This window comes from Salmo salar, chromosome 06, assembly GCF_965601325.2.
Source record: "Salmo salar chromosome 06, fSalSal1, whole genome shotgun sequence".
Lineage (NCBI taxonomy): Eukaryota > Metazoa > Chordata > Actinopteri > Salmoniformes > Salmonidae > Salmo > Salmo salar.
The window spans coordinates 35,914,862-35,939,472 of NC_138296.1; the positions used below are offsets into that span (position 1 = coordinate 35,914,862).

Consider the following 24,611-nt stretch of genomic DNA (forward strand, 5'->3'; position numbering starts at 1 on the left):
TGACCAGTATGACCAGTATAAACATTATAATAATAAATCCATCGCAGATCAGACTTGCAAAGACTAGGCTGCCTATCATACGCCAATAATTTCACGCTTCAGCACCATTCTCTCCCTCGTTGCGCCTTGTATCCCCCGTAGTTGAGCCGACCATGTCAAACCACACGGCCGTCTCATCCTTGGAAATGATGTTGCTCTCCTCTATCTTCTTTTGCGCAATCTTTACATTACTCACTGAAGTTCACTCGTAAACAACTCATTTAGACCCAGCGTTTATTCGAAAAAGGCTGAAATGTGTGTGGATGCCCGGCTATTAAAAGGGACAGGCGGCTATTTGAGACTGCGTTTAATTTAAGTTTTCTAATTTAAGTTTTAATTTAAGTTTTCTAATTTAAGTTTGAACTCCTTCTGAAAATATAGTCATTTAGTGGTAATGATATGGTAGTGTAGCTTACAGTAATGTATCTGCTGGGACACATTTCTGTAGCTCACTGTATGTTTAAACACACACACACACACACGCCCGGACATACACGCAAACACTCAAAAAGGCAACAGACTGATGTCCAAGATGGGAACATAATGTACTGTAATGTGTGTCCTTGATAAACACTTTATCAAACGACTCCTCTTGTCATGGACACAAAGAGAAACAGCAAGTTGTCAAAAAGCCTGTGTTCATGTCTGCTGCTTCTTCTAGGCCATCAACTCTGTGACACAAAAAAGTAGTATGTCTGTGAAGGATGGCGCTTTAGAGCTCTGCTATAAGTGAAAATGGAGATGAACACATTTTCAAAAGGGAGTTTCAGATTCAATTAAAATGACTCTTTCCAACAGTTCTAAGATGAGGTGGCTGTGGCTGAGGGGTCTCACTGACAGAGCAGAGCCCTGTAATGGAGGAGGACGCCAACTGATGAGGGAACATTTCATTAGAAGCAGAGTGGACACATAATGATTTATTACTAATTATTACCTGTATAAATAGCTTCATCAGCAAAGGCTATGATTGCTTGCCTGCCGCAGGCAACGTAGTCATGTTTATTTGACTTTGCCCTGGTGTTCTTATAAACAGCAATACTGTGTAAACAGACTAACAGATGTTTCATTTGTTCAGCTTACTACTTGATAGGGGTGGTGAGAGGCATCACAACAACCTCAAGCACTTTAGCTTCTAAATTGAGTAGAATAAGCTGAATTTAATTTTGTCAGCAAATATTGCCATTAAAAGCAACTACCCAGTGGGCACAGATGTCAATTCAACGTATATTCCGTATACAGGGATACGATGTCAGATCACATGATCATTTGATTGGCTGATTACAATGGCTTATCAAGTTGTCCTTTCAAACAGTTCTAGTGAAAGTCCCTTCTAAAGAAAGTGCTCTGCTATATATATTTACAGTATAAGACCACACTTTACAAAGTGAATGATTATTGTGAAGGGGCACTTGACTGGGCACAGAGGACATTGACGAAGTCTGAAAAGAGAACATGGAGGAATTTCAGCCACGGTCAGTTTAATGCACAAAACAGAAGTCATCATGTAGTAGTAACGTGCGACCGCTAATACCCGAGCTATGTTCAATTGTGAAAGTGTCAACCCTGCTTAATCCAAAACCCTCAATGCCAGGAGAGGCGTGTGCCGATACCCCGGGAGTAAGAAGAACATTAGAACTGATTGATTTCTAAAATTGATTAAAATTGATTTCTAGGATTTAGATAAGATTTAGATTTAGATTTCTAAAATTGATTAAAATTGATTTCTAGGATTTAGATAAGATTTAGATTTAGATAAATGACAAAGATACAGTTGCGAGCAACTGAGTGGAAGGACTAGAGCCTAGTTGCTAGTGCAGCACTGTCAACGAGGGGGACAGAGTTAATCTTTTGTGATTCCTGAGCTGACTGACCAGAGAAAAATACTGCAGGATTGTTATCGGCTAGCGAAAGTGGACGGTGGCTCAAAGGGGTCATTTTCTGTAACCACCAGAGCATACCAGACAGTTTTGACAGCACTTTAAATCCGTGTCCAGACATTGGTAAGTGTAAAATTGAAGAATAAAATCGAGATAATAAGCACTACAGTGCAAACAAACTCCCTGCTCTTACGACACTCCACCACGCTTGAGGCCATTCACTTCACACAGTAAACACAATTCTCCAGTTGAGATGCCATTAAAAGCGGATTTGGCACTGGTAGCACTGAGAACCACAGTGATCCACTTCTGAAACATTTACCCATCGTCAACTCTCCATAGAGTGTAATGACAAGACTAAGACTGATAACGGGACTTTATTTCATTGTGGTGCTGACTGAGAGCCTGAAATCACACACATTAACAGAATGGTCTGTCCTCTAGTGAGGTCTTAAATAATTAACCCAAATGTCACCCATAGTGATTCATACCAGTGTTCAGGAACCTGGGCACTTTCACTCCACCGCAGAGGAATTCCGACAAATATCCTGCGCGGATCACCTGTCTCGTCCTGATGGGTTTTCAGGGATGGAGCGTAAAGGGGAACGAGGTGTCCCAGCAATGGGCCTGCCGTGAATAATTTAAGCATCCATGGAAACACAGAGATGGACATGTGCCTGTGGAAGGAGCAGAGCACTAGGGGAGAGTGATTGAGAACTGGGGCTGCAGGAGCAGAGCTCTAACCTCTCCAGTAAAGCTGAAAACACAGACAGTGAAAGAGAGAGAGAGTGCACTACACAGCGCTGCCATGCACAGCGTTAATGAATAATGGACGTCTCCCTCTGAGAAACCTCCTACCACGTCCCTCTCTAAAAATAGCCCCTTCTTTTGTCAAGGTGGACAGGGATAGCAGCACTACTGTCAGAGCCCCACCTCATAGGTATCACTCTTTGTGGGAGCATCGTTATGGACATGCTAAGTGGGAATGCTCTGCTGAACAGGGTGAGGCTGACCTCAGTGTGTAGTAGGTAGGTAGTGGCCTGCTAGATGATGTGTGTGTCTGGTCAGGTCTGGTTAGTGGGAATATGTTACGAAGCAGACCTGTCCAGACCTGAGGCAGAATTCTGGCCTTGGTATCCTTCTGTGAGTTCACAAAGGGTATCAGCTACAATGACCCCTGGGATCTCAAGACTGGTTATACACTACATGACCAAAAGTATGTGGACACCTGCTCATCAAACATCTCATTCCAAAATCATGGACATTAATATGGAGTTGGTCCTTCCTTTGCTGCTGTAACAGCCTCCACTCTTCTGGGAAGGCTTTACACTAGATGTTGGAACATTGCTGGGGGGACTTGCTTCCATTCAGCCACAAGAGCATTAGTGAGGTCGGGCACTGATGTTGGGCGATTAGGCCTGGCTCACAGTCTGCATTCCAATTCACCCCAAAGATGTTCGATGGAGTTGAGGTCAGGGCTCTGTGCAGGCCACTCAAATTCTTCCATACCAATCTTGACAAACTATTTCTGTTTGTACCTCGCTTTGTGCATGAGGGAATTGTCATGCTGAAACAGGAAAGGGCCTTCCCCAAACTGTTGCCACAAAGGTGGAAGCACAGAATCATCTAGAATGTCATTGTATGCTATAGCGTTAAGATTTCCCTTCACTAGAACTAAGGGGCCTATTCCGAACCATGAAAAACAGCCCCAGACTAATATTCCTCCTCCACCAAACTTTACAGTTGGCACTATGCATTCGGCCCGGTAGCGTTCTCCTCGCATCCGCCAAACCCAGATTCATCCGTCAGGACTGCCAGATGGTGAAGCGTGATCCATCACTCCAGGGAATGCGTTTCCACTGTTCCAGAGTCCAATTGTGGTGAGCTTTACACCACTCCAGCCGATGCTTGACATTGCGCATGGTGATCTTACATGCTGACTACACCGCTCACATCGCGTGCGCATGCGCGAGCGTTGCAAAATAAATTTAAACATACATGTTACTCAATTATTGCACCCACAATGCTCGCGTGCGCCAACGAGGGTCTGCGTTGCTTAAATAGAAGTCAATTCTATTTGTGACGCTGATCGCGCTGCAAGTCCTGCCTCTCCCACCTCCTCATTGGTTTATAGAAGCAGATACCCACATGCCATCTCCTCATTGGTTACACCCACTTGGGTGACTGAAAGGCGAACGCAGTTCGGTGTTGGTAATACATGTTATGAAAGTTAGTTGCCAATCGCCATATAAGTCCAAAAAATAAAAAGCCTGGAAGGAGGAGAGATGACTAGAAACGATTCAGTTGACCGTTTTATGTGTAGATTAATTGTCGGAGTAGAGGACCTTGTGCATTTCAGGTAAAATAACAACTCAACGTTTATATCCCAGGACAAATTAGCTAGCAACAGCAAGCTAGGTAAATTGCCTTAAATGTTTAATGCTTTTAGACCTGTCCCCAAATTAATATAATTGGTTCAGAGTTCGTTTTGATATTTTAACCTGCGTGTCATGATCGCGTTTGGTGTGGGGGGACAAAATCAATTTGTGCATGATGGCGTACACGCGCGGCCGGTTAGGGTACGGGGGTTAGCCTTGTGTGCGGCTGCTCGGCCATGGAAATCCATTTCATTAAGCTCCCAACTAACAGTTTGTGTGCTGATGTTGCTTCCAGAGGGAGTTTGGAACTCGATAGACAATTTTTACGCTCTTCAGCACTCGACGGTCCCGTTCTGTGAGCTTGTGTGGCCTACCACTTTGCGGCTGAGCCATTGTTGCTCCTAGACACTTCCACTTCACAATAACAGCACTTACAGTTGACCGGGGCAACTCTAGCAGGGAAGGACTTTTACGAACTGACTTGTTTGAAAGGTGGCATCCTATTAAGGTGCCGCGTTGTGGGTCACTGAGCTCTTCAGTAAAGCCATTCTACTGCCAATGTTTGTCAATGGAGATTGCTTGCATGGCTGTGTGCTCGATTTTGTATACCTGTCAGCAACGTGTGTGGCTGTAATAGCCGAATCCACTAATTTGAAGGGTTGTCCACATACTTTTATATATATAGTGTACCATGATCTCTGGTTTGGTTCTGACGACAGCTGCCCACATGAAGAAAATACTATAGTATACTATGGTATAAATACTACATTATAAACTGGGTGGTTCGAGCCCTGAATACTGATTGGCTGACAGCCGTGATTTATCAGAACGTATACCACGGGTATGACAAAACATGTCTTTTTACTGCTCTAATTACTGTGGTAAACAGTTTATAATAGCAATAAGGCACCTCGGGGGGTTGTGGTATATGGCCAATATACCATGGCTAAGGGCAGTATCCAGGCACTCCGCTTTGTGTCGTGCATAAGAACAGCCCTTAGCTGTGGTATATTGGCCATATACCACACCCCCTCGAGCCTTATTGCATAAGTATTCACTTCAGTGTTTTTGCTGACTTTACTGTAGTATTCACTAAAGTCTGCAAAAACACTACAGTAGTATTTACAGTTAACTCTAATGTAAATACTGTAATAAAAGATAATATAGTAATTAATGTAGTGTTTTTGCAGATTGTAGTATACTGTAGTATTTACTGTAGTGTATTTGTGGACTGTAATATACTGTAGTATGTACTATAGTGTTTTTGTTTTATTATCTTTGATACATAGAAGTGGAGGCTTTCTCCTTGAGGAAACCTATTGGAGATATACCAAAAGAGAACATTTTCCATAACCTGTAGGTAGTAAGGACTAGGGTCTGAATAGAGTTCAGAGCTTCGGCCCATTCTTATAACCTGTAAGGAACACAATATATGATCTATACTTGCATGTCGGTTTCTCACTTATGGGTGGCACAAATTGGGATATGGGGAGGGGAATGGGTAGGGTATATGCAAATTAAATACTGTAGTATTTTCTATAGTTAAAAAAATGTACACCACAATCCAGATTGAATTATTACAGTACCCTGAAAGCACATGCTATTGACAGTTAAGTTAAATTGTTTGCCTTGAATCTTTTGATATGTCATTCTCAGAAGTGCGGATCCTGGGCCTCCCGAGTGGCGCAGCGGTCTAAGGCACTACATCACAGTGCTGAGGCACCACTACAGCCTCGGGTTCGATCCCAGGCTATGTCACAGCAGGCTGTGACTGGGAGATCCATGGGGCGGCACACAATTGGACCAGCATCGTCCGGGCTACGGGAGAGTTTGTCCGGCTGGAATTTCCTTGTCTCATCGTGCTCTAGCAACTCCTTGTGGCAGGCCGTGCACCTACAAGCTGACTTCAGTCGTCAGTTGAACAGTGTTTCCTCTGACACATTGGTGCGGCTGGCTTCCGGTTTAAGCGAGCAGTGTGTCAAGAAGCAGTGTGTTCTGGCAGGTCGTGTTTCGGAGGATGCATGGCTCTCGACATTCACCTCTCCCGAGACCGTAGGGGAGTTGCAGCGATGAGAGAAGATTGTAACTACCAGTTGGATAACACGAAATTGGGGGGTAAAATATTTCTTTAATAAAGAAGTTCGGAACCTGGCTACATACAACGTCCTAAATCTATAATCTTCTATGTAGTCATACATTTAGCTTTTTTTGCAATTGTTGTTGTTGTTCTTTTTTAAGTTGAACAAAAGCCCCAACTTGTATTACTAAATGCACGCAATATCAATGGAAAAGTATGTCAACTCAATGTTCAGCATAGACTGACATATAATAATGTAAAATGGAGATCTCACATTCAAGCACTTCCATGAAGCTATAACCAAGAATGTAGACATCCTTGATATAAGTGAATCAGCATTAAGGGGCTATGGCTCTTCATACAGGCAAGCTGTTGGCACAGCAGATCATCATCTGCTCTAGCTGTATGCTCCAGACACATCATTCAACTGTCCGTTTCACTAAGCCAGTCAGATGGGTGGGCTAGTAATTCAATCCCAAAGTCTGGAGGTCAGAAGTCCACAGAAGGGGATTGAGAATGAGACTCATAACTGAGAAGAAAAGACAGCAGAGGACTCTGGGAAAGGGAATTTTGTTATTTTACATAAGAATGAAGGAAAGAATAAAATGATTAGAGGTTTGAGAGACAGAGGGACATAGTCCTGGAGGGGGTAATGATGTAATTGCTCTCACAGGAGAGGAGTGTAGAAGCCCTCAATGCACGGACACTTCTCTGTATAGTTCATCAGTTGGAGAATACAGCTAGTGACAGGAGGGTAGCTAAAGTGGTAGAGACCTCTGACAATGATTCTACAACAGTATATGAGATATCAGCAGAGTGGGTTCAGGCTCAGTGGTTTGAGGTGAATGACGATATAACACATGATTAGTTATAATGCATCAACTCAACCGACCCTAGCCAACCAACTCCTTCCCAGAATCCTTGCTAGCATGCCAACTTTCCTCATTTGATAGGGATTTCCAGACACTTACCAGCAGGTCTGCACTGAGGTCCACTTCCTTTCCTTTTAGTGGAAATAATGGTCAGGCAGTAGCTAGAGGTCAGCAGGGGATGATGATATGACTCAGTCCTGGTCTCTCTGACCTCATGTCAGTCATGGCTAGTGGGCTACTCTCTGAGAGCACTTTACAGATTTTCAACCATGGTAAATCTCACTGGTGGAGCACAATTATTGGCATCCTGTAACATTCTCTTATGTAGTGTATGAGGTCATCTCCACAATGCTGCAGTCATTGGTAACCTACATTAGATATCATTCTATAGAGCAGACACGCTGAACCTCCACAGTAAAAAGTATAATGACAGTAAAACATTACAGCCCAGTGGAGAGAATCATCCTCCACCAATGCTGAGTGGATCTGCCCTGCCGCCCTGCTGCCCCGCTGCTTGTTTTTTATGGAAATACCATCAAGTCTGAAACAAAAAGAGGGAGGAAACACAGCACTTTTTGGAAGTGCCTTTGTGAGCCAAGAAAATACTCAGAGCTACTATTCAAGAAAAATGCTGCTAACACTTTTTTGGGTGGATGATTATGACTTAATGAAATTAATCATTAGTGTCTCATAAGCCGATTGGCTTTTAGGAGGCATCGGCAGAGGCAGAGGAGGAAATGAATTCATATAAAGACAGGGAGGTGGGTCTCCTGAGCTGATGGGGTTTATTACTGTGCTGCTGACACACTGTGGTGACAGGCAGGAGACAACACCCACAGATGGGGATGTAATGACAAGAGCAAAAGTCAAGAAACACTAGTAACTATTTCTATAGAAACATGTACAGTATGTCTAGCAAGAGCCATGAACTGTAAAGAATGTTTACAGCGAGTGTATAAGGTGTTATAAATGATTTACAAAACATGTTACCCCGTTCAAAATAACTTATCAAAGAAATCCAAATAAAGTGAAATGAAGTCAAATGGTCATGAAAATCTGCTGCCAACTAGCCTATATAATTATGAGCCCTTTTACAGGTAGACTTGGAGAAGGTATTCCACACAGAAGTGGTGGCTCAGCGACAGTGCAGTGCAGTATATAGAAATGTCCTTTACCGCTCCTTAAACCTTGAGTGATATATTAGGGTGTCTGAGGCAGCTTAATTGTGTCTGTGCCAGTGACAGCAACCCCGGCAGACTGCAGATCAATTAAAAAGGTCCTTTTTCAAGAACAGTGCTCCTGGCAAAGGGAGGGACGCTCTCAAATTAAACCTCCATGAGAAGTCAACAATAATTCACACACACACACACACACACACACACACACACACACACACACACACACACACACACACACACACACACACACACACACACACACACACACACACACACACACACACACACACACATCTCTCTCTCTCACACACACACATACACACACACACACACACAAATCTCTCTCTCTCACACACACACACACAAATCTCTCTCTCACACACACACACACACACACACACACACACACACACACACACACACACACACACACACACACACACACACACACACACACACACACACACACACACACACACACACACACACACACACACACACACACTTTCTCTTGCTCTGTGGGGAAGCCGATACAGAACATGAGCCCAGTATGTATCGGCCAATCAACACTAATCTGGGTTAGAGGTCAAAGGAGTACACAAGCACAGAGCGGTCACATTGGGACCCTTTCCTCCAAGCTGCTTTTCCAGCTGGGTGGCTCCGAGTCACAGGAAGTCATTCTGTTCTACAGAGCAGACAAAATCAAAGTTGGGGAGAGGAAACACTCACAGGCACAATAGGCCTGCACCCTGCCCTCCCTGACTGGAAAACAGCAATCACACATGGCACGTTGTGACGGTTGGTGCTACTGTAAGTGATGTTGTTGTAGTCAGGTATTGGTGGTTGGCTTAGTTAGTGCACTCTCTGTAAATCACAGCAGATCTTTATGAGGAGACAGGGAAGAGAAGAGAGGATGATGCCTTAAAAGGTTCTGAGGATAGTGTTTCTGACCTTGGTGACCTTGATACTGATCGTTGTGATGATTGTGCTCAGCGTGGCTGAGGACCCAGTGCAGGACATGAGTCATTTGACCCTGCATGGGAATGTTGTGCGTAGTGACCTTCTGTTGTTGAGTGTCTCTGGTAGCTAGCCTTCAGTGCTATCTCTTTTCCTGGCTTGCATCATGAGTACCACTGATCATAATCCTCTTTGACCCAAGATTGAACCCTGAACACTGTTCCTCTTCTCTCTACTCACACACCTCCCCTCTGCTTCTCCATGGGCACAGATACAGTAGATTCCCAAGGCCCTCTGGTGAATATCCCATTCCCTAAAGTGAATGGCTCGGACCAGCTCAAATCTCTCAAAAGCTTTTTTTACTGCCTGTGTGTTTGCTGTGACTGCACTGACTGCATTACATCCACAATCCCTTATTCATGTTCTAACTCTGTAGGAGGGCTGAGGGTTCACTGAGAGCAAAAGTCCTTACTGTACCCAAACTGCTCCTTGTTCTGGATAAGTAAACACATTTGTAAATCAGATACAAATCATTTAAATATCATCAAACATGACAACAGTTGCTGTACTGTACTGACTCTGCAACATTGCTGTCCTTGAATGGAGGTTTGCTTATCTGTCAGTCTGTCACTACCCGTTAAGGCTTCCCCACCCACAGCCACACTGTTGTACAGAGCCCAACACAACCCTGTCTCACCTCTCCCTCTCTTCACTAGCAGTGCTCAACAAGCGTCTCTTTCTTCCTCCGGCTTACAAAGGCCCACATTCATGATACAGAGAGAGAGCTTCACGCCAGCACTGTTTCCTAAGTGATAAACGGTCAACAAACTGAATGCCAGTTCCATGGTGTGACTACAGTGCGTGTGTGTGTGTATGTGTGTGTGTGTGTGTGTGTGTGTGTGTGTGTGTGTGTGTGTGTGTGTGTGTGTGTGTGTGTGTGTGTGTGTGTGTGTGTGTGTGTGTGTGTGTGTGTGTGTGTGTGTGTGTGTGTGTGTGTGTGTATTCTTTTTAAGGAACTCAGTCGAGCTTACAACTTACTCTTGATAATAGTAACAGTAGAATGTATAAGGTGCAATTTCAAAATTGTGTGTAGTGCATAGTGCATCAGCAGTGCTCCTCTTGTCATGTCAGTCACTGCAGACCTTAGAGAGCTATTTATAACTTGTCAGAAATGTCCAGATCAACCAGCCCATGTCAGCTAATGTGTTTTTAGCTAGGTTTTTTAGCCTGTTGATTTTGTTGTAATGTTTGAGTCACTCAGATATAACATGAACACACATAAGACATGGCAAAATGTGTAGAAATACAGGAAATTAGCTTTTAAACTGCAAAATGTTCTATCGGCAACAAGAGGGCTGTGAAAATTGTGTGTCATGGACAGTACTTGTGCCCATAGAGGGAAGGCGAGACATGTTCCCCAATGATGGAAACGGGGCCAGAATGAAAGTTTGGGAACCACTGACTTGAGCTTGGAACCTCAGAGGTGGGGAAACTCCCACTGTTCATCCGGGTCTCCTGTGCTGCTTATGGTAACCGAACGCGTGCTGAAAAACAATTCATTCAGCCCCTGGGATAGCAGAGCTCCCTCCCTGGGCTCTGTGGTGACATGAGAGGACTTCTAAACCAGTTTCCTCACTCCCTCCATCCTCCCTGTGACCCGGGCTTACTCCACTGGCACGGCAGCTCCGGTAGGGTGGCAGAGCTGCAGCCTGTCACAACACAACAAACCCTTAAACTCCTCTGAACTCCCTCTTCCAAGGCCCTTCTCCCAGACGTCAACAAGGGTTTGACTATTTGTGATGTGAGAAGGATAAACACAGCTAGATCTGATAGATGTCTGAGCAGTGCTAAATTAGGAAGACCTCTCTTCATGGTGTCTGTCACCTGAGAGAGCCATTAAAAGCCTTCTCCCCTGAGGACAGCTCATTTGTGGGTGGCTAGCTGATACTACTGCAAATACTTTGAGGGTTTTAAAAAGACCAATAAAGGGAAGAGTGAGTATGGTAAGTAGCAGACTTTGAGCCAGGGGAGGAGGGAGGGGAGCACAGTGAGAATAACAGGATGAATCCCGTTAGTAGGTAGTGTACTGTATGAGCCCTGGGATTATTTCCTTGGCTCTAGTCTATCAGGCCACATGTTTCCATACTGATAAAAAAATGAAATCCATGACAACGCCGGTGCTCAGTCCACTCATAGGCGGCTGGGAGAGGGTCTGGCTAAACATAAGAGATGACTGTCATAAGAGATGTTCTGCTCTGGACAGAGACCACACAGTGCTAGTCTGTGTGTCTGTGTGTCTGTGTGTCTGTCTGTCTGTCTGTCTATCTGTCTGTCTGTCTGTGTGTTTTTATTTTTTTATTTCACCTTTATTTAACCAGGTAGGCTAGTTGAGAACAAGTTCTCATTTACAACTGCGACCTGGCCAAGATAAAGCAAAGCAGTGCGACACAAACAACAACACAGAGTTACACATGGAATAAACAAGCGTACAGTCAATAACACAATAGGAAAAAAAGAAAGTCTATATACTGTGTGTGTGTGTGTGTGTGTGTGTGTGCACGTGTGCGTGTACGTGTGTGTGTGTACATGTCATTTCTTGATATAGAGTTTATTCTGTTAGACAGTATTCTTTTGAAAAAATAATGACAAGATTGTAGTAGGCTTTTTCTACCTCAAAACAAGTTTTCAAGAAGAATACTTAATTCAGTCAGGAGAGAGGAGAACCTCACTACAAGCAGAACCCTGACACCTGCTGAACTCCCACTATATGTTAGTCGACAGTCGTATACCTTTGTTGGCATACCCCATATCATTACAGAACATGTAGCATTAGCTTAGTACAAATTGAGATGCAGCTGCATGAGAGGTGACGTCTGTCCATCGATTAGTCAGTCATGTATTTCAGGCTAAATGACTCAGTAGACTGTCATTATTAATAGCTTTGGCATTAATGAGGACATGCTAATGTGATTTCCAGGGCAGGTTAATAATGACTTCCACAGATCTAATTGAGGTCAATATGAAGCATGATTCCTATTCCTGTCAGTATAAAGCCAACATAGAGACGAGCAATGAGGCTCTGGAAGGGGTTGTCTTTACTCAACAGCCAGAGCAGAATGCATACATGATGAAGCCATGACAAGACCCATGTATTTACAATGAAAAATGTAATATGTTATTATTCAAATGAAAACAAAACTACTGAATTAGTCGTTCATTTCTTCATTCTCTCTGGTAACGAAAACAAATATTTTAAATATGTCTCCAAATGCAACATATTTTTTACATGAAATCCAACGCTTAATAAAATCTCTGGAATTAGTCAATAACAACAAAAAAATGTGTTCATCACTTTTCAGGAGGAATGAAGCATTATTTCAATGAGCTGTAAGGGTACCAACAAATCTGAGCACGTCTGTATATAAACTACTGTTCAAAAGTTTGGGGTCACTTAGAAATGTCCTTGTTTTTTAAAGAAAAGCAAAAATGTTTGTCCATTAAAATAACATCAAATTATTCAGAAATACAGTGTAGACATTGTTAATGTTGTAAATGACTATTGTAGCTGGAAACGGCTGATTTTGTATGGAATATCTACATAGGCGTACAGAGGCCCATTATCAGCAACCATCACTCCTGTGTTCCAATGGCAGGTTGTGTTAGCTAATCCAAGTTTATCATTTTAAAAGGCTAATTGATCATTAGAAAATCCTTTTGAAATGATGTTAGCAAAGCTGAAAACTGTTGTGCTAATATAAGAAGCAATAAAACCGGCCTTTAGACTGGTTGAGTATCTGGAGCATCAGCATTTGTGGGTTTGATTACAGGCTCAAAATGGCGAGAAACAAAGAACTTTCTTCTGAAACTTGTCAGTCTATTCTTGTTCTGAGAAATGAAGGCTATTCCAGGTGAGAAATTGCCAAAAAACTGAAGATCTCGTACAACGCTGTGTACTACTCCCTTCACAGAACAGTGCAAACTGGCTTTAACCAGAATAGAAAGAGGAGTGGGAGGCCCCGGTGCACAACTGAGCAAGAAGACAAGTACATTAGAGTGTCTAGTTTGAGAAACAGACGCCTCATAAGTCCTCAACTGGCAGCTTCATTAAATAGTACCCGCAAAACACCAGTCTCAACGTCAACAGTGAAGAGGCGACTCCAGGATGCTGGCCTTCTAGGCAGAGTTGCAAAGAAAAAGCCATATCTCAGACTGGCCAATAAAAAGAAAAGATTAAGATGGGCAAAAGAACACAAACACTGGACAGAGGAACTCTGAGTCTGGCTGGCAGTGGCAGGAGTATGGGGTAATGTTAGTTACAGCATGGTGAGGGTGAATTAAATTCTTCAACATCTTGCTAGATAGCTAGCTAGCTAGCAATATTAGCGAAGCCAGCTGCAGCCACATATTGACTACCTAGCAACATGACATAATTTCTCATTTATGGAGGCAGTGGAAATGCAATTTGAGCTAGCCCACCAAGACCAGCCCAACCTGAGTTGACTTCAAAATGCCAATGGAAGCTGGGCTTAATGGGCCATATAACAGGGAGGAAGTCCCTCAGACAGAGAACACAATAACAAGTTCAAAAGTTAAAATGGGTCTCCTTCACACAGAAAGGTGAACCATTGGAGGTGTGGTGTGGGAAGATAGCCTAACCAAATTGATATTACCAGTTTGTCCTGCCTAAACTAAAGGTGTGTAAAAGCAATGATGAAGCGGAGCGACACACTGTCAGAAACAGCAGATTTTCGTCCCTCAAACCGTCAGACACTTGGGTCTTAACAAAGTGTGGCAACTTTTTCCTTGACGTGTTCCAGACTTATAATGACAGGCCTTATCAGCAGTCCTCCAGTCCCAGCCTCCTCTGATGTCCTCTGTGGCCTCATACAGAGAGACAGAGACACAGTCCAGATCACCTCCTGTGCCCTCTGGCCCTGCACTGAAGGGCAACTCATCTCAGACACAGATTGAAGCTTTGTTCAAGTATCGGATAGACACTGCATAGTACTGTATATGGCCAGATAAACAAAGAGGGGGTCAACAGAAATATGGAGAGAGAGAGAGAGAGAGAGAGAGAGAGAGAGAGAGAGAGAGAGAGAGAGAGAGAGAGAGAGAGAGAGAGAGAGAGAGAGAGAGAGAGAGAGAGGGGAGAAGGATAGATGGTGTCATGTTCTGACCAGTAAAGGGGTTATTTGTTATTGTAGTTTGGTCAGGACGTGGCAGGGGGTGTTTGTTTTATGTGGTTCGGAGTTTGTTGGGTTATGTTATTATGTAAGAGGGGTGTTTGTTTAGAGTGTTCCGGGGTTTTTGGGCTATGTTCTTGTTAGTTTATTTCTATGTTAGTTCTAGTCGTTCTATGTCTATGTTTAGTTAATGGGGTTGACCTTCAATTGGAAGCAGCTGCTCCTCGTTGCTTCTAATTGAAGGTCTTATTTAAGAGGGGTGTTTGTTCTATGGTATTTGTGGGTAGTTGTCTCCTGTTTAGTGTCTGAGCACCTGATAGGACTGTTAGTGTCGTTTGTTTGTTTTTGTATACGTTATTTGTTTGTTTTCCTTCTTCAACATTAAAAGAATATGAGTATACACATTCCCGCTGCGTTTTGGTCTGATCCTTACCACACCCGTTACAGATGGAGAGAAAGGGGGAAAGTGCGTGTGAGGGGACCGAATGCTCATTGCTCACAGCAAACAACCAAATTGAATGGCTCAATGAACTGAGGCCCATAAAAACACTCACTGTCACACACACACACAACTCACAGAGCATCACTTAGCCTACACACATGCATACACCCATAAACACAAGAACACACCCACCCATACGCAAACACACTAGCCTGCTAACCTGTTGGAAGATAGATGAAGTAAGAAAATCACACTTTGAGGAATCTTACATACAAGACCACAAAGCTGAGTTCACACTGGCAACTGAATCTCAAAACTTCTGTCTTAGCCTACACACAGTCTAGTTTCTAGTCTTAACCATAGCCTTTGGTTCAGTAGGTCCCTACATGGTTAGTGTCAGTGAGATTCACTTCAACAGACCACGGCTTGAGACCACCTCTTACTTTGATCTATTCATTCAAGTATGCAGTGTCAAATTCAATTGATGCAACAAAGACCAAACTGTGTTTTATCCAAAACAAGAGGCAGCAGGCCTAAGCAGTAGCCAAGCCAATGGCATCATTCTGGCCTGTGTCATCATGTAGTAAGCTGTGCTGGTCCGGAACACAGCACCATTTACCCTCCCTCAAACCATGCATCTCACTTCTGTTACTTAACACGCAAAAAAGTGTAACAGATTGTTATCCGTGTGTTCACATACCAATTTGATAAAGACCTGTTGAATCCCAAATACAGTGATGTATTGTTCTGTGAATCTGAGACTGAAATTCCCCTCCACCAGAATAGTGATGATACAACAGAATAAATCAGTGGAGTAATGTCTGTGGGAGAAGGGACACTATCATTTAGATGTATTTGTGATGACTCACCAACAGTGAATTTAGCACTTGGTATGAATCATTCCATTGGTTATCACCCTGATAACACTGCTAAAGAGGGTGTGTATTTCAAAAGCAGAAATATGTTTTTAATAATGCATGAAACTCCCTGCTAATGGGCACAGTGGAACCGATCAAAGGCCTATCCAGGGGGTGTCAGGCTCCACTGTGCCCACAGGCATACCTTCAGGAGGAGCCATGCACAGAGAAAGTATCAAACAGCAAATTACCCAGCTTTGATTCTACTCCTCAGGCTGCACAGAAGACATTATAGAACAAAGTTGCAGGTCTCCTGTGAAAGCAGCAGTTTCACTTGTGGCATCAGCTAGACGGCTGCAGCACACAGGGCATATTCACAGACAGAACTATGGAAACCCATCACAACAGCTCTAAGCTGTTTCTCCCCAGAAACACAGGAAATAAGTTTGTCAGAGAGGCAATTGTTTCCAAACAGGTATATGAACAAGTTCACCAAAGGGGGTAGGCAATACAAGGTATAGTGGGAGCTTTATCCCTCACACAGGATTATCAGAATTATCTGTTGAATCATATGCCATTTAGAGCACAGGAGAGAAGGAAATATGCCACTTGTGTGCAAGGCTTCTCTTCCTCTCACATCTGTTCAGAATTTTTCAGAATCACAGAGTACATAAATTAAAGGCGATTAACGCTGTGTTAGCACATTTAGTATAAATCCAAGGGTAGACAAGTACATCAATAATTGAGAGCTGAATTTAAATTGTACAGACTTAGAGCTGCAAAGAACTTAAAGATGCTGTTGCAAATGCCTGGAGAAGCCGACGTTCTGTTGTGAAACCAAGGTTCTGTAAGTATATGAAAAGATCATTTTCTGTATAGCAACAGGTATTTCAAACAGTAGTTGTTGCTGTTGTGAGTGGGGAGTGCAAGGCACTGTTGAGACTTGTGGCGCAAGCCTACACTTTGAGTTCAGTACAGTTCAATGTGACTGTGTGACAGTGGATGGAGAAGGCACTCTTACCTTCCCTGGGGCTTTGGTCTTGTTATTGTTGTTGCTGCAGGAGGACAAGTTGACATCCTCGTGAACTCGGTCCAGAAGCCAAAGCAGGAACTCCAGGGCGTCATGTTGGGAGTTTCCTCGGAATTGGGATCCATACTTGGATACTATACTCTAGAGAGGAAAAGGAGAGTCACATGGTCAATGAAGGAGTCAATGTAAAACTGTATTGTAAACATTGGTGAATTCGTGTGTCTTCAATGGATAGGGAAAACAGATTAGCTGACTCTCGTTTTAAAATGGTTACATTGATGTAATTCAAGATGAATGTACTATAACCACACAGTAGGCTTTTGAAGTAAAGACTTGCCTAAATGCATGAATAACCTTCTGCTGTCCGGATAATCCGAACATTTTGCATAAGAGTGAAAAACTAAAACAGCAGTGGGATAATTCAGATCCAAATCTGACAACTTGTTAGGATTTGAGATGTGACGAGAATACCCAAATTGTATTATCAAAAGCTATTGGTTTGTTTACTGCCATTCCCGCTTACGTAGAAACATGAAACACACAGTGCGATATCCACTGGCCAACTGAGGAGTGCAAGTCCCTATATAATCAGTTTTATTTTTTGCCAAATTCTATTTGTTTTTTTTCTCAAATTCCATTTTCTCCATTTGATTTTTCCAGGATTCTGTTTTCCCCCAGTTTTTTCAGGTTTTCGCTCTCAAAATATCTATTTTTTTGATAGAAAAACAACAACATTTGATGTTTTAGGTCCACACCAATGCTTAACCAACATCAGGAGATCCCTTTCGAGGTCTGGGAAAAATATATTACCTTTACATTTTTGGGTGTAGATACCCTTTTATTCATTGCACAGCAACACTGTTTGGTTAGCGGTGTTTCTGAAGCACACGTGATTGCAGTTTGCTAAACAAATCGCCATTGGATTGATGCAAATAATCATGATATCATTCTGCCAGGTAGGTATAGGCTTTTGGGAAAGCCTTCCCATCTACCAGAAGATGGATCATTATTAGCATCATTGCTAATGCTAACACAAAAAGTGCTAGACAAACACACAGACTGGGGCATTCACGTGTTGCCTCTTCAGAAAGATTAAGGAAAATACGAATCACTGATGCATTTTGTTCATGTCTTTACACCATAGTGCCCTCAAAGCTCATCACTAAGCTAAGAACCCTGAGACAAAACACCTCCCTCTGCAACTGGATCCTGGACTTCCTGACGGGCCGCCCCCAGGTGGTAAAGGTAGGCAACAACACATCTGCCACGCTGATCTTCAACACGGGGAGCCCCTCGAGGGTGCGTGCTTAGTCCCCTCCTTTACTCCCTGTTCACCCATGACTGCGCATTCAATCACGACTCCAACACCACCATTAAGTTTGCAGATGACACAACGGTGGTAGGCCTGATCACCGACAATGATGAGACAGCCTGTAGGGAGGAGGTCAGACACCTGGTAGTGTGGTGCCAAAACAACAACCTCTCCCTCAATGTGATCAAGACAAAGGAGATAATCGTGGACTACAGGAAAAGGAGGGCTGAGCACTCCCCCATTCACATCGACGGGGCTGCAGTGGAGCAGGTCGAGAGCTTCAAGTTTCTTGATGTCCACATTACCAACAAACTATCATGGTCCAAACACACCAAGACAGTCGTGAAGAGGGCACGACAATGCCTAATCCCCTTCAAGAGACTGAAAATATTTGGCATGGGTCCTCAGATCCTCAAAAAGTTCTACAGCTGCACCATCGAGCTCATCCTGACTGGTTGCATCACCGCCTGGTATGGCAACTGCTCGGCATCCGACCGCAAGGCGCTACAGAGGGTAGTGCGTACGGCCCAGTACATCACTGAGGCCAAACTTCCTGCCATCCAGGACCTCTATACCAGGGGGTGTCAGCGGAAGGCCCTAAAATGTTTTAGACTCCAGCCACCCTAGTCATAGACTGTTCTCTCTGCTACCACATGGAAAGCGGTACCGGAGTGCCAATTCTAGATCCAAAATGCTCGTGAACAGCTTCTATCCCAAAGCCATAAGACCGCTGAACAGTTAATTGAATGGCTACCCGGACTACTTGCATTGACCCCCCCTTTTTACTTTTTATTTACGCTGCTGCTACTTTCTGTTTATTATTTATGCATAGTCATTTCACCATTACCTACATGTACATATTACCTCAATTACCTCCACTAACCTGTACCCCCACACATTGACTCTGTACCCCTTGTTTATAGCCTCGTTATTGTAATTTTATAATGTTCTTGTAAGTAAGCATTTCACTGTAAGGTCTACACATGTTGTATTCGGCACATGTGACAAATACAATTTAATTTGATTTATGATAATCTTATGCAAATTAATTACTTTTCTAACAAGTTCAATACATTTAGTTGATTTCCTGTTAAGTTCAATAAATGTTTTAATATTGTTGAATTCCGTTTTAATGTCTGGATTCCGTGATTCTGTCCGCGTTCTCCACATTGCAGATTTTATAGGACCCTAGGTGTGTCTGTTGGTCCACCTGTGGCTGCACACAGGATCCCTTCTTCAGGAAGCTCAGCTGTAGGCCTAACTCCTGTAGCACAGTGCCCACAGTGGGCCCACAGCGGGTCAATCATTGCCTCAAGCCCTATGTCTCCACAGAACGCAGAACAGAGGGATTCTTGAATTGCAAATTTTCCCTAATGCTCTTCACGCTTCCCTCGTCGCCCACTGTCTGAGACAAAGCTATTTCAGGTCCCGGGCAGAAAATCCTCAAATACTGCTGAGCCCAATCAGAGCTGACCTTGGATGGCTCCCACTGAACCCCCTAATGAGTTTGCTGACTCATATTCAGTTATTCAGAAACCTTTGTCTCAACACCACACACACACACACACACACACACACACACACACACACACACACACACACACACACACACACACACACACACACACACACACACACACACACACACACACACACACACACACACACACACACACACAAAACTATAGTACTTGTATTACCCAAACTTAACTGACAGATATAAAGACCGTTCTTTTTACATTTAAGAAAGCAACATCAAATGAAATATGTCCTTAGATATCACTGTGCCACAAAAAAGTAGGTTGAGGAATACTTAAGCCCACATGGAACACAATGTAAATTGAAATCTGTGGTTTAAGACTGAGTGGCACACGACTCATTTACTCTGGAATTAACCGGCTGAACTGCAGCTGGCAGCCTCAAGGAGCCTCAGCAGTAATGAGAGATTATGGAGAGAACAGCAGCCTGTGATCACTGCCTAATAATCCCTGGTATCTAACAGACATACTGTATGACTATCATACAGTACAGTAGATCTAGCTATCATTGGTACAACCTGTATAATAACACCGTGTGTGGGAGGGACTGCTTTCTCTACCTATCTTCAAAGTAGCTACTCAGCTGAACATTGTACAAAGTGAACACACATTCATAAACAGAGACCAAAGTGATTATTGGGATGTGTCAAAGCAAAAGTAGGAATAGAAGAGAGTAGTCTCCTAATGCTGTCTGAAAGTGTGCCTCTTCCTACAGTGTCTATTTTTAGTCAGAGACAAAGTCAGGTGAGAGGTATCACAGTGTTCAGGTCCTTACACACAATTACACAAAATGTGGACAACAAAATTAAAACATCACAATCACAAGGCCATAACTCAGACTGTACAGACAAATCCATTGTCTGGTTGTCCCTGTGCCAGCAGCAAGTCTGTCCCTTTTGTGTCAAGAAAGAACAGCATGACATAATGGCCTCTTGGAGACTGGCAGCACAGTTTAGGGAAACAAGATAGCCTTCATGTAATAGTTTTGCTCATTGTACAGCTTTAACCTACTGTAAATATATTGCATGGAAGGCAAAGCACAATTGAGGTAGCAAGATGAAAGACCTATCTTGATGTTGTACGACTCATTTTGTTGTGTTCTACATAGCTTAAGTTAGTCTGAAGGCAGTGTACAGACAATAAAGATTCTAACTCTTGACATACTTTAAATTAACTCTCCAAGGCATTTTCCAGAAATAGGCTCTCTGCGGACACATAATGCTACAATTACAAGCTGCTGTTACAGTGGCAAATCTCCTATGGTAATTATAGTTATCTTCATCAGTGTCCATGAATGTGGTAATTGCGTCAGATAAATAATTGATACTGTAGATAAGGTATAGATCTCTCTGTGGTGTCCACAATGGCCATTTTGACCTAATTACATATAACTCTGGACTGTGTAATATGTGTGTATGATTAATGCTCTGGTTTATGAGGTACCTGACTCAAACTGACAATTAATATGAACCAGTCCCATCAGTCATATAAATAGTACCACTGCTTGGGCTTTTTACTGTAACAGAAACTACATTAGATGACCTCTGAACCTCTGAATGTTGGTATACACGGCCTCTTTCTCTGTAGTGTCATCATCAAGCAAATTAAGCATGATAATGACTATAGTGGGTGCTGGTACTGTAAAACTCTGCTGACATATACTGTATGTACGCCCGCCCAGTGGTTAAATTGAGAGGTGGGGGGGGGGTGACTGTGAGAAGGTCAGTTCTGCCGACTTTTTAAAAGGACATTCTATTCCAAAATAAATGAAAATTCTAAAATATAATTTTCCACTCTGGAAATGAGCCCAATAACATATTGGTCCATGTTATCAGGCAGGTGTGTTATTTAGCAATAAGCATTATCACCTGATTGATGTAGCCCACCTGATGCTAACTGTTAGATATAAACATTAGGCTATCTTGTTGCCAGTCAGCAACATATTGATGACTTGAATGCCCCCCCCAAAAAAAAAATCCACTGGCACTCAGCTAACCAAGGATCATGTATTGTGAACTATTGTTATACCTACCCCGTGCTACAATTAGCACCGATCTTATGCATTCAACGCCATTTGCGAGCTCTGACGAGCATAAACCATGCCGCTGCTAAAAAATCTGGTTCTAAAATAGTGCGTTTTACACATTTTTGGGATTTGAGAAATAAGTGTAGTGACACTAGAACGCTCCGTGATCCTCCGCTATATACAGTGGCCATCATAACTGCTTTCAAATGTGGGTTTTCCCGCGACTGTATTAAGAATGTTGTACAATGACTGGGCATCCATATGTCTCTCCCTGTGCAGCACTAATTTGAGTTCTCCTCAAGAGGAATATTACTTTCTCGCATAGAATGCGACAGGCTGGACAATTTAATAGGTAAACTAATCTACTATGGGGTTGTCTGATTTTGCAGTTGCTTACTCATGTTTTTGGTTGTGGAAAATGAAAATGTGGATAACACATTTTTCATTATATAATTCAAAATTAGGGAGAGTTGTCATGCCCATAGAGGGCACAGATGCACGTACCCCCACAGATTTGTCTTGTTTATATATATTATTATTATTATTTAAAAAAATAATACTACTAGCCACCTAGCAATTTTATGCCCAGATAGGTTCCTAATCTCCCAACATAATAACTAGCTACCAAGAAGCCATTTCAGGCTATCAGTCAAGTTAGAGTAGCTAGCTTGTCTAACTATATTAGCTGGCATGCCTTTAGAAAAGCAAGCAATTACTATATGTACTGAATAAGACTCACATTACCGTCAATCTTTTACCCACATTTTTGCAGAGAAGCATATTTAGTTTCTTTAAAAAAAAAACTGTCAGGAGGATACAGACAGCTCAAGAGGTAACCTATGTTTAGATATGCAGAAAAATAAACAGCTTTGACATAGAATTAAGCATAATTACTATGGTTCTAGATTGCAGCAAAATGCTGTTTCAGGTGTTTGAAAAATGCAAAATTCTCCAACTTCAGGACCGGGACATATCCCAGTATGGATCACCCCCAAGTCATCCTCATGTACTTTGTGCCCCCTCAGATTTTTGGGGTGCATGGCGCCCCTGACCAAAGGTACAGGGTCTCATTTGAATCATAGGTGCTGGGTGTTGGACCCATTGGGACCCGGGCCAATTAAACCCCTGTGAACGCCCGAAGAGAAGATTTATAGAACAAGAACAAGTGTCATCTCCCTGCGACTTCACTGAGTCATTTAACTTCATATTTAAAGTCCTGAAACCCAAAGCTCTGCCAGATCAGATAGCCTAATCATTAAAAGGAGACCCCAAATATTGACACATCCTTGGAAGCCAGAGTCACTGTTACGGTGATGAGTCATCACACAAACATGTCAAAACTCTAAACTGATTTATCCTTCAATCACGACCAGATAGTCCATCTGCTCCGTAGGGAGGGAGGGAGGACTGAATTTCAGCTCAAGAGGCCTTCATCCCTCCCTCCCTACCCTCCCTGACCCCTGTCCTAGGCCTCTCCCATGTTATTGAAACCTATATACTAGCTGTTGAGTAACTGAGTTTCTGTTTTCAAACCTTCTCTGGCCCCTCTATGCAAACAGTGAAATCCACCAGGAGGGATTCAGAGAATGCACTAGGACAAACAGAACAGATACTCTTTAAAACACCCATCTGATTCTGATCCCAGAACAGGTAGAATGAAGCCCTCAGATCAGATGACAGTGACAGGTAGGACATGATGAAGGGGAAGTATATATATAAAGTCGCGGGCACAGTACTTAACCTTCGATACAATATTTAAGTAACCCTCCCCCTACAGTGTCAGTCCTGCAAGGTGCTACTGGAATGTGGCTCAGTGCCAGTCATCCTGTTGTAGCTACCTTTTTGTTTTATTTTTCTCCAGTCTGCGCCACCAACCTGCCTGAGAGGACACTGGGACAGATCACCATTTAATGGTAACTTTTTGCTTCTAATTAACCAACCAAACCTCTCTTCTGAATTCACTCAAAATACATTTTGCCTGCTTATAATGAGGCTTGAAAAGTCATCTCTTTCTGTCAGGCTGTCAGTCATTCTCACGTTAGAGTTTACTTGGTGCATGTTAGTGAATATTAGCCTGTAACTGAACAGCACACATGTGTGCAACCACCAAATTGCTTTTGCTAATACATTGTGTTACATCATAAAGTTTACTTACATTCACTTTCATTTTCTCCTCCAAAATTGTGTTTGTTTATTTTTTTATGGGATGTGAGGCAAACACATATCCACCTTCTTTTCTATTCCTTGTCTATGCTATTCATTCTCCTCTTACTCTGTCAGAGGCATGTGGAGTGACTGATAATACTGTTTGAGAATTGCTCTGAGATAATTATGAAGTGGACCATTTAAATTACGGGGTAAGGTTTTTGATTGTTTATAGACGGCTGGTTGTTTTGTCTGATGCTCCCATGGCCTAAGGGCTCAGACAGGGGCCTGACAGCTATCTGATTATCTCATGGTGCCTGCAGACAGCTGTGGAATTACATAGAAGACAGTTTTAGACGGCCAGACATGAACTCACGACCCTTCTGGTCACAGAGCCACAGCCAAGATGCACGCCTGTGTGTGCTTAAACCCAGGAAAGATCTCATCACATGCATTGGGTGTTTTTCATTACAGCTATCTTGAGATCTAAACTATCTTGACTACATGAAGCCAGCTCAGATTTTTGTCCTCTCAAAATCGGATAGGAGAGTCCCACAAGATAAGAAGGAAGTGGCTATAGATGGAGAGGAGTTGGCAGGGTGTACAGAGAATAGTGAGATTGTGAGAAAGAGTTACTTTTTGGAGGAGAGGAACGGTCATACAGAATATTGGGTCAGACAGAAACCAAATAAACTAGTTA

At 42.9% G+C, this 24,611-nt stretch overlaps 1 protein-coding gene across 1 annotated transcript in view; it reads right to left on the reverse strand.

Moving 5' to 3' along the window:
• Positions 1-24,611, reverse strand: part of LOC106607063 (ubiquitin carboxyl-terminal hydrolase 43) — an 87,298-nt gene that overhangs the window by 60,462 nt on the left and 2,225 nt on the right. The window contains exon 2 of the mRNA XM_045720322.2: positions 16,882-17,031. Within this exon, the coding sequence (XP_045576278.1) occupies positions 16,882-17,031 (150 nt within the window). The remainder of the gene's footprint in view (positions 1-16,881; positions 17,032-24,611) is intronic.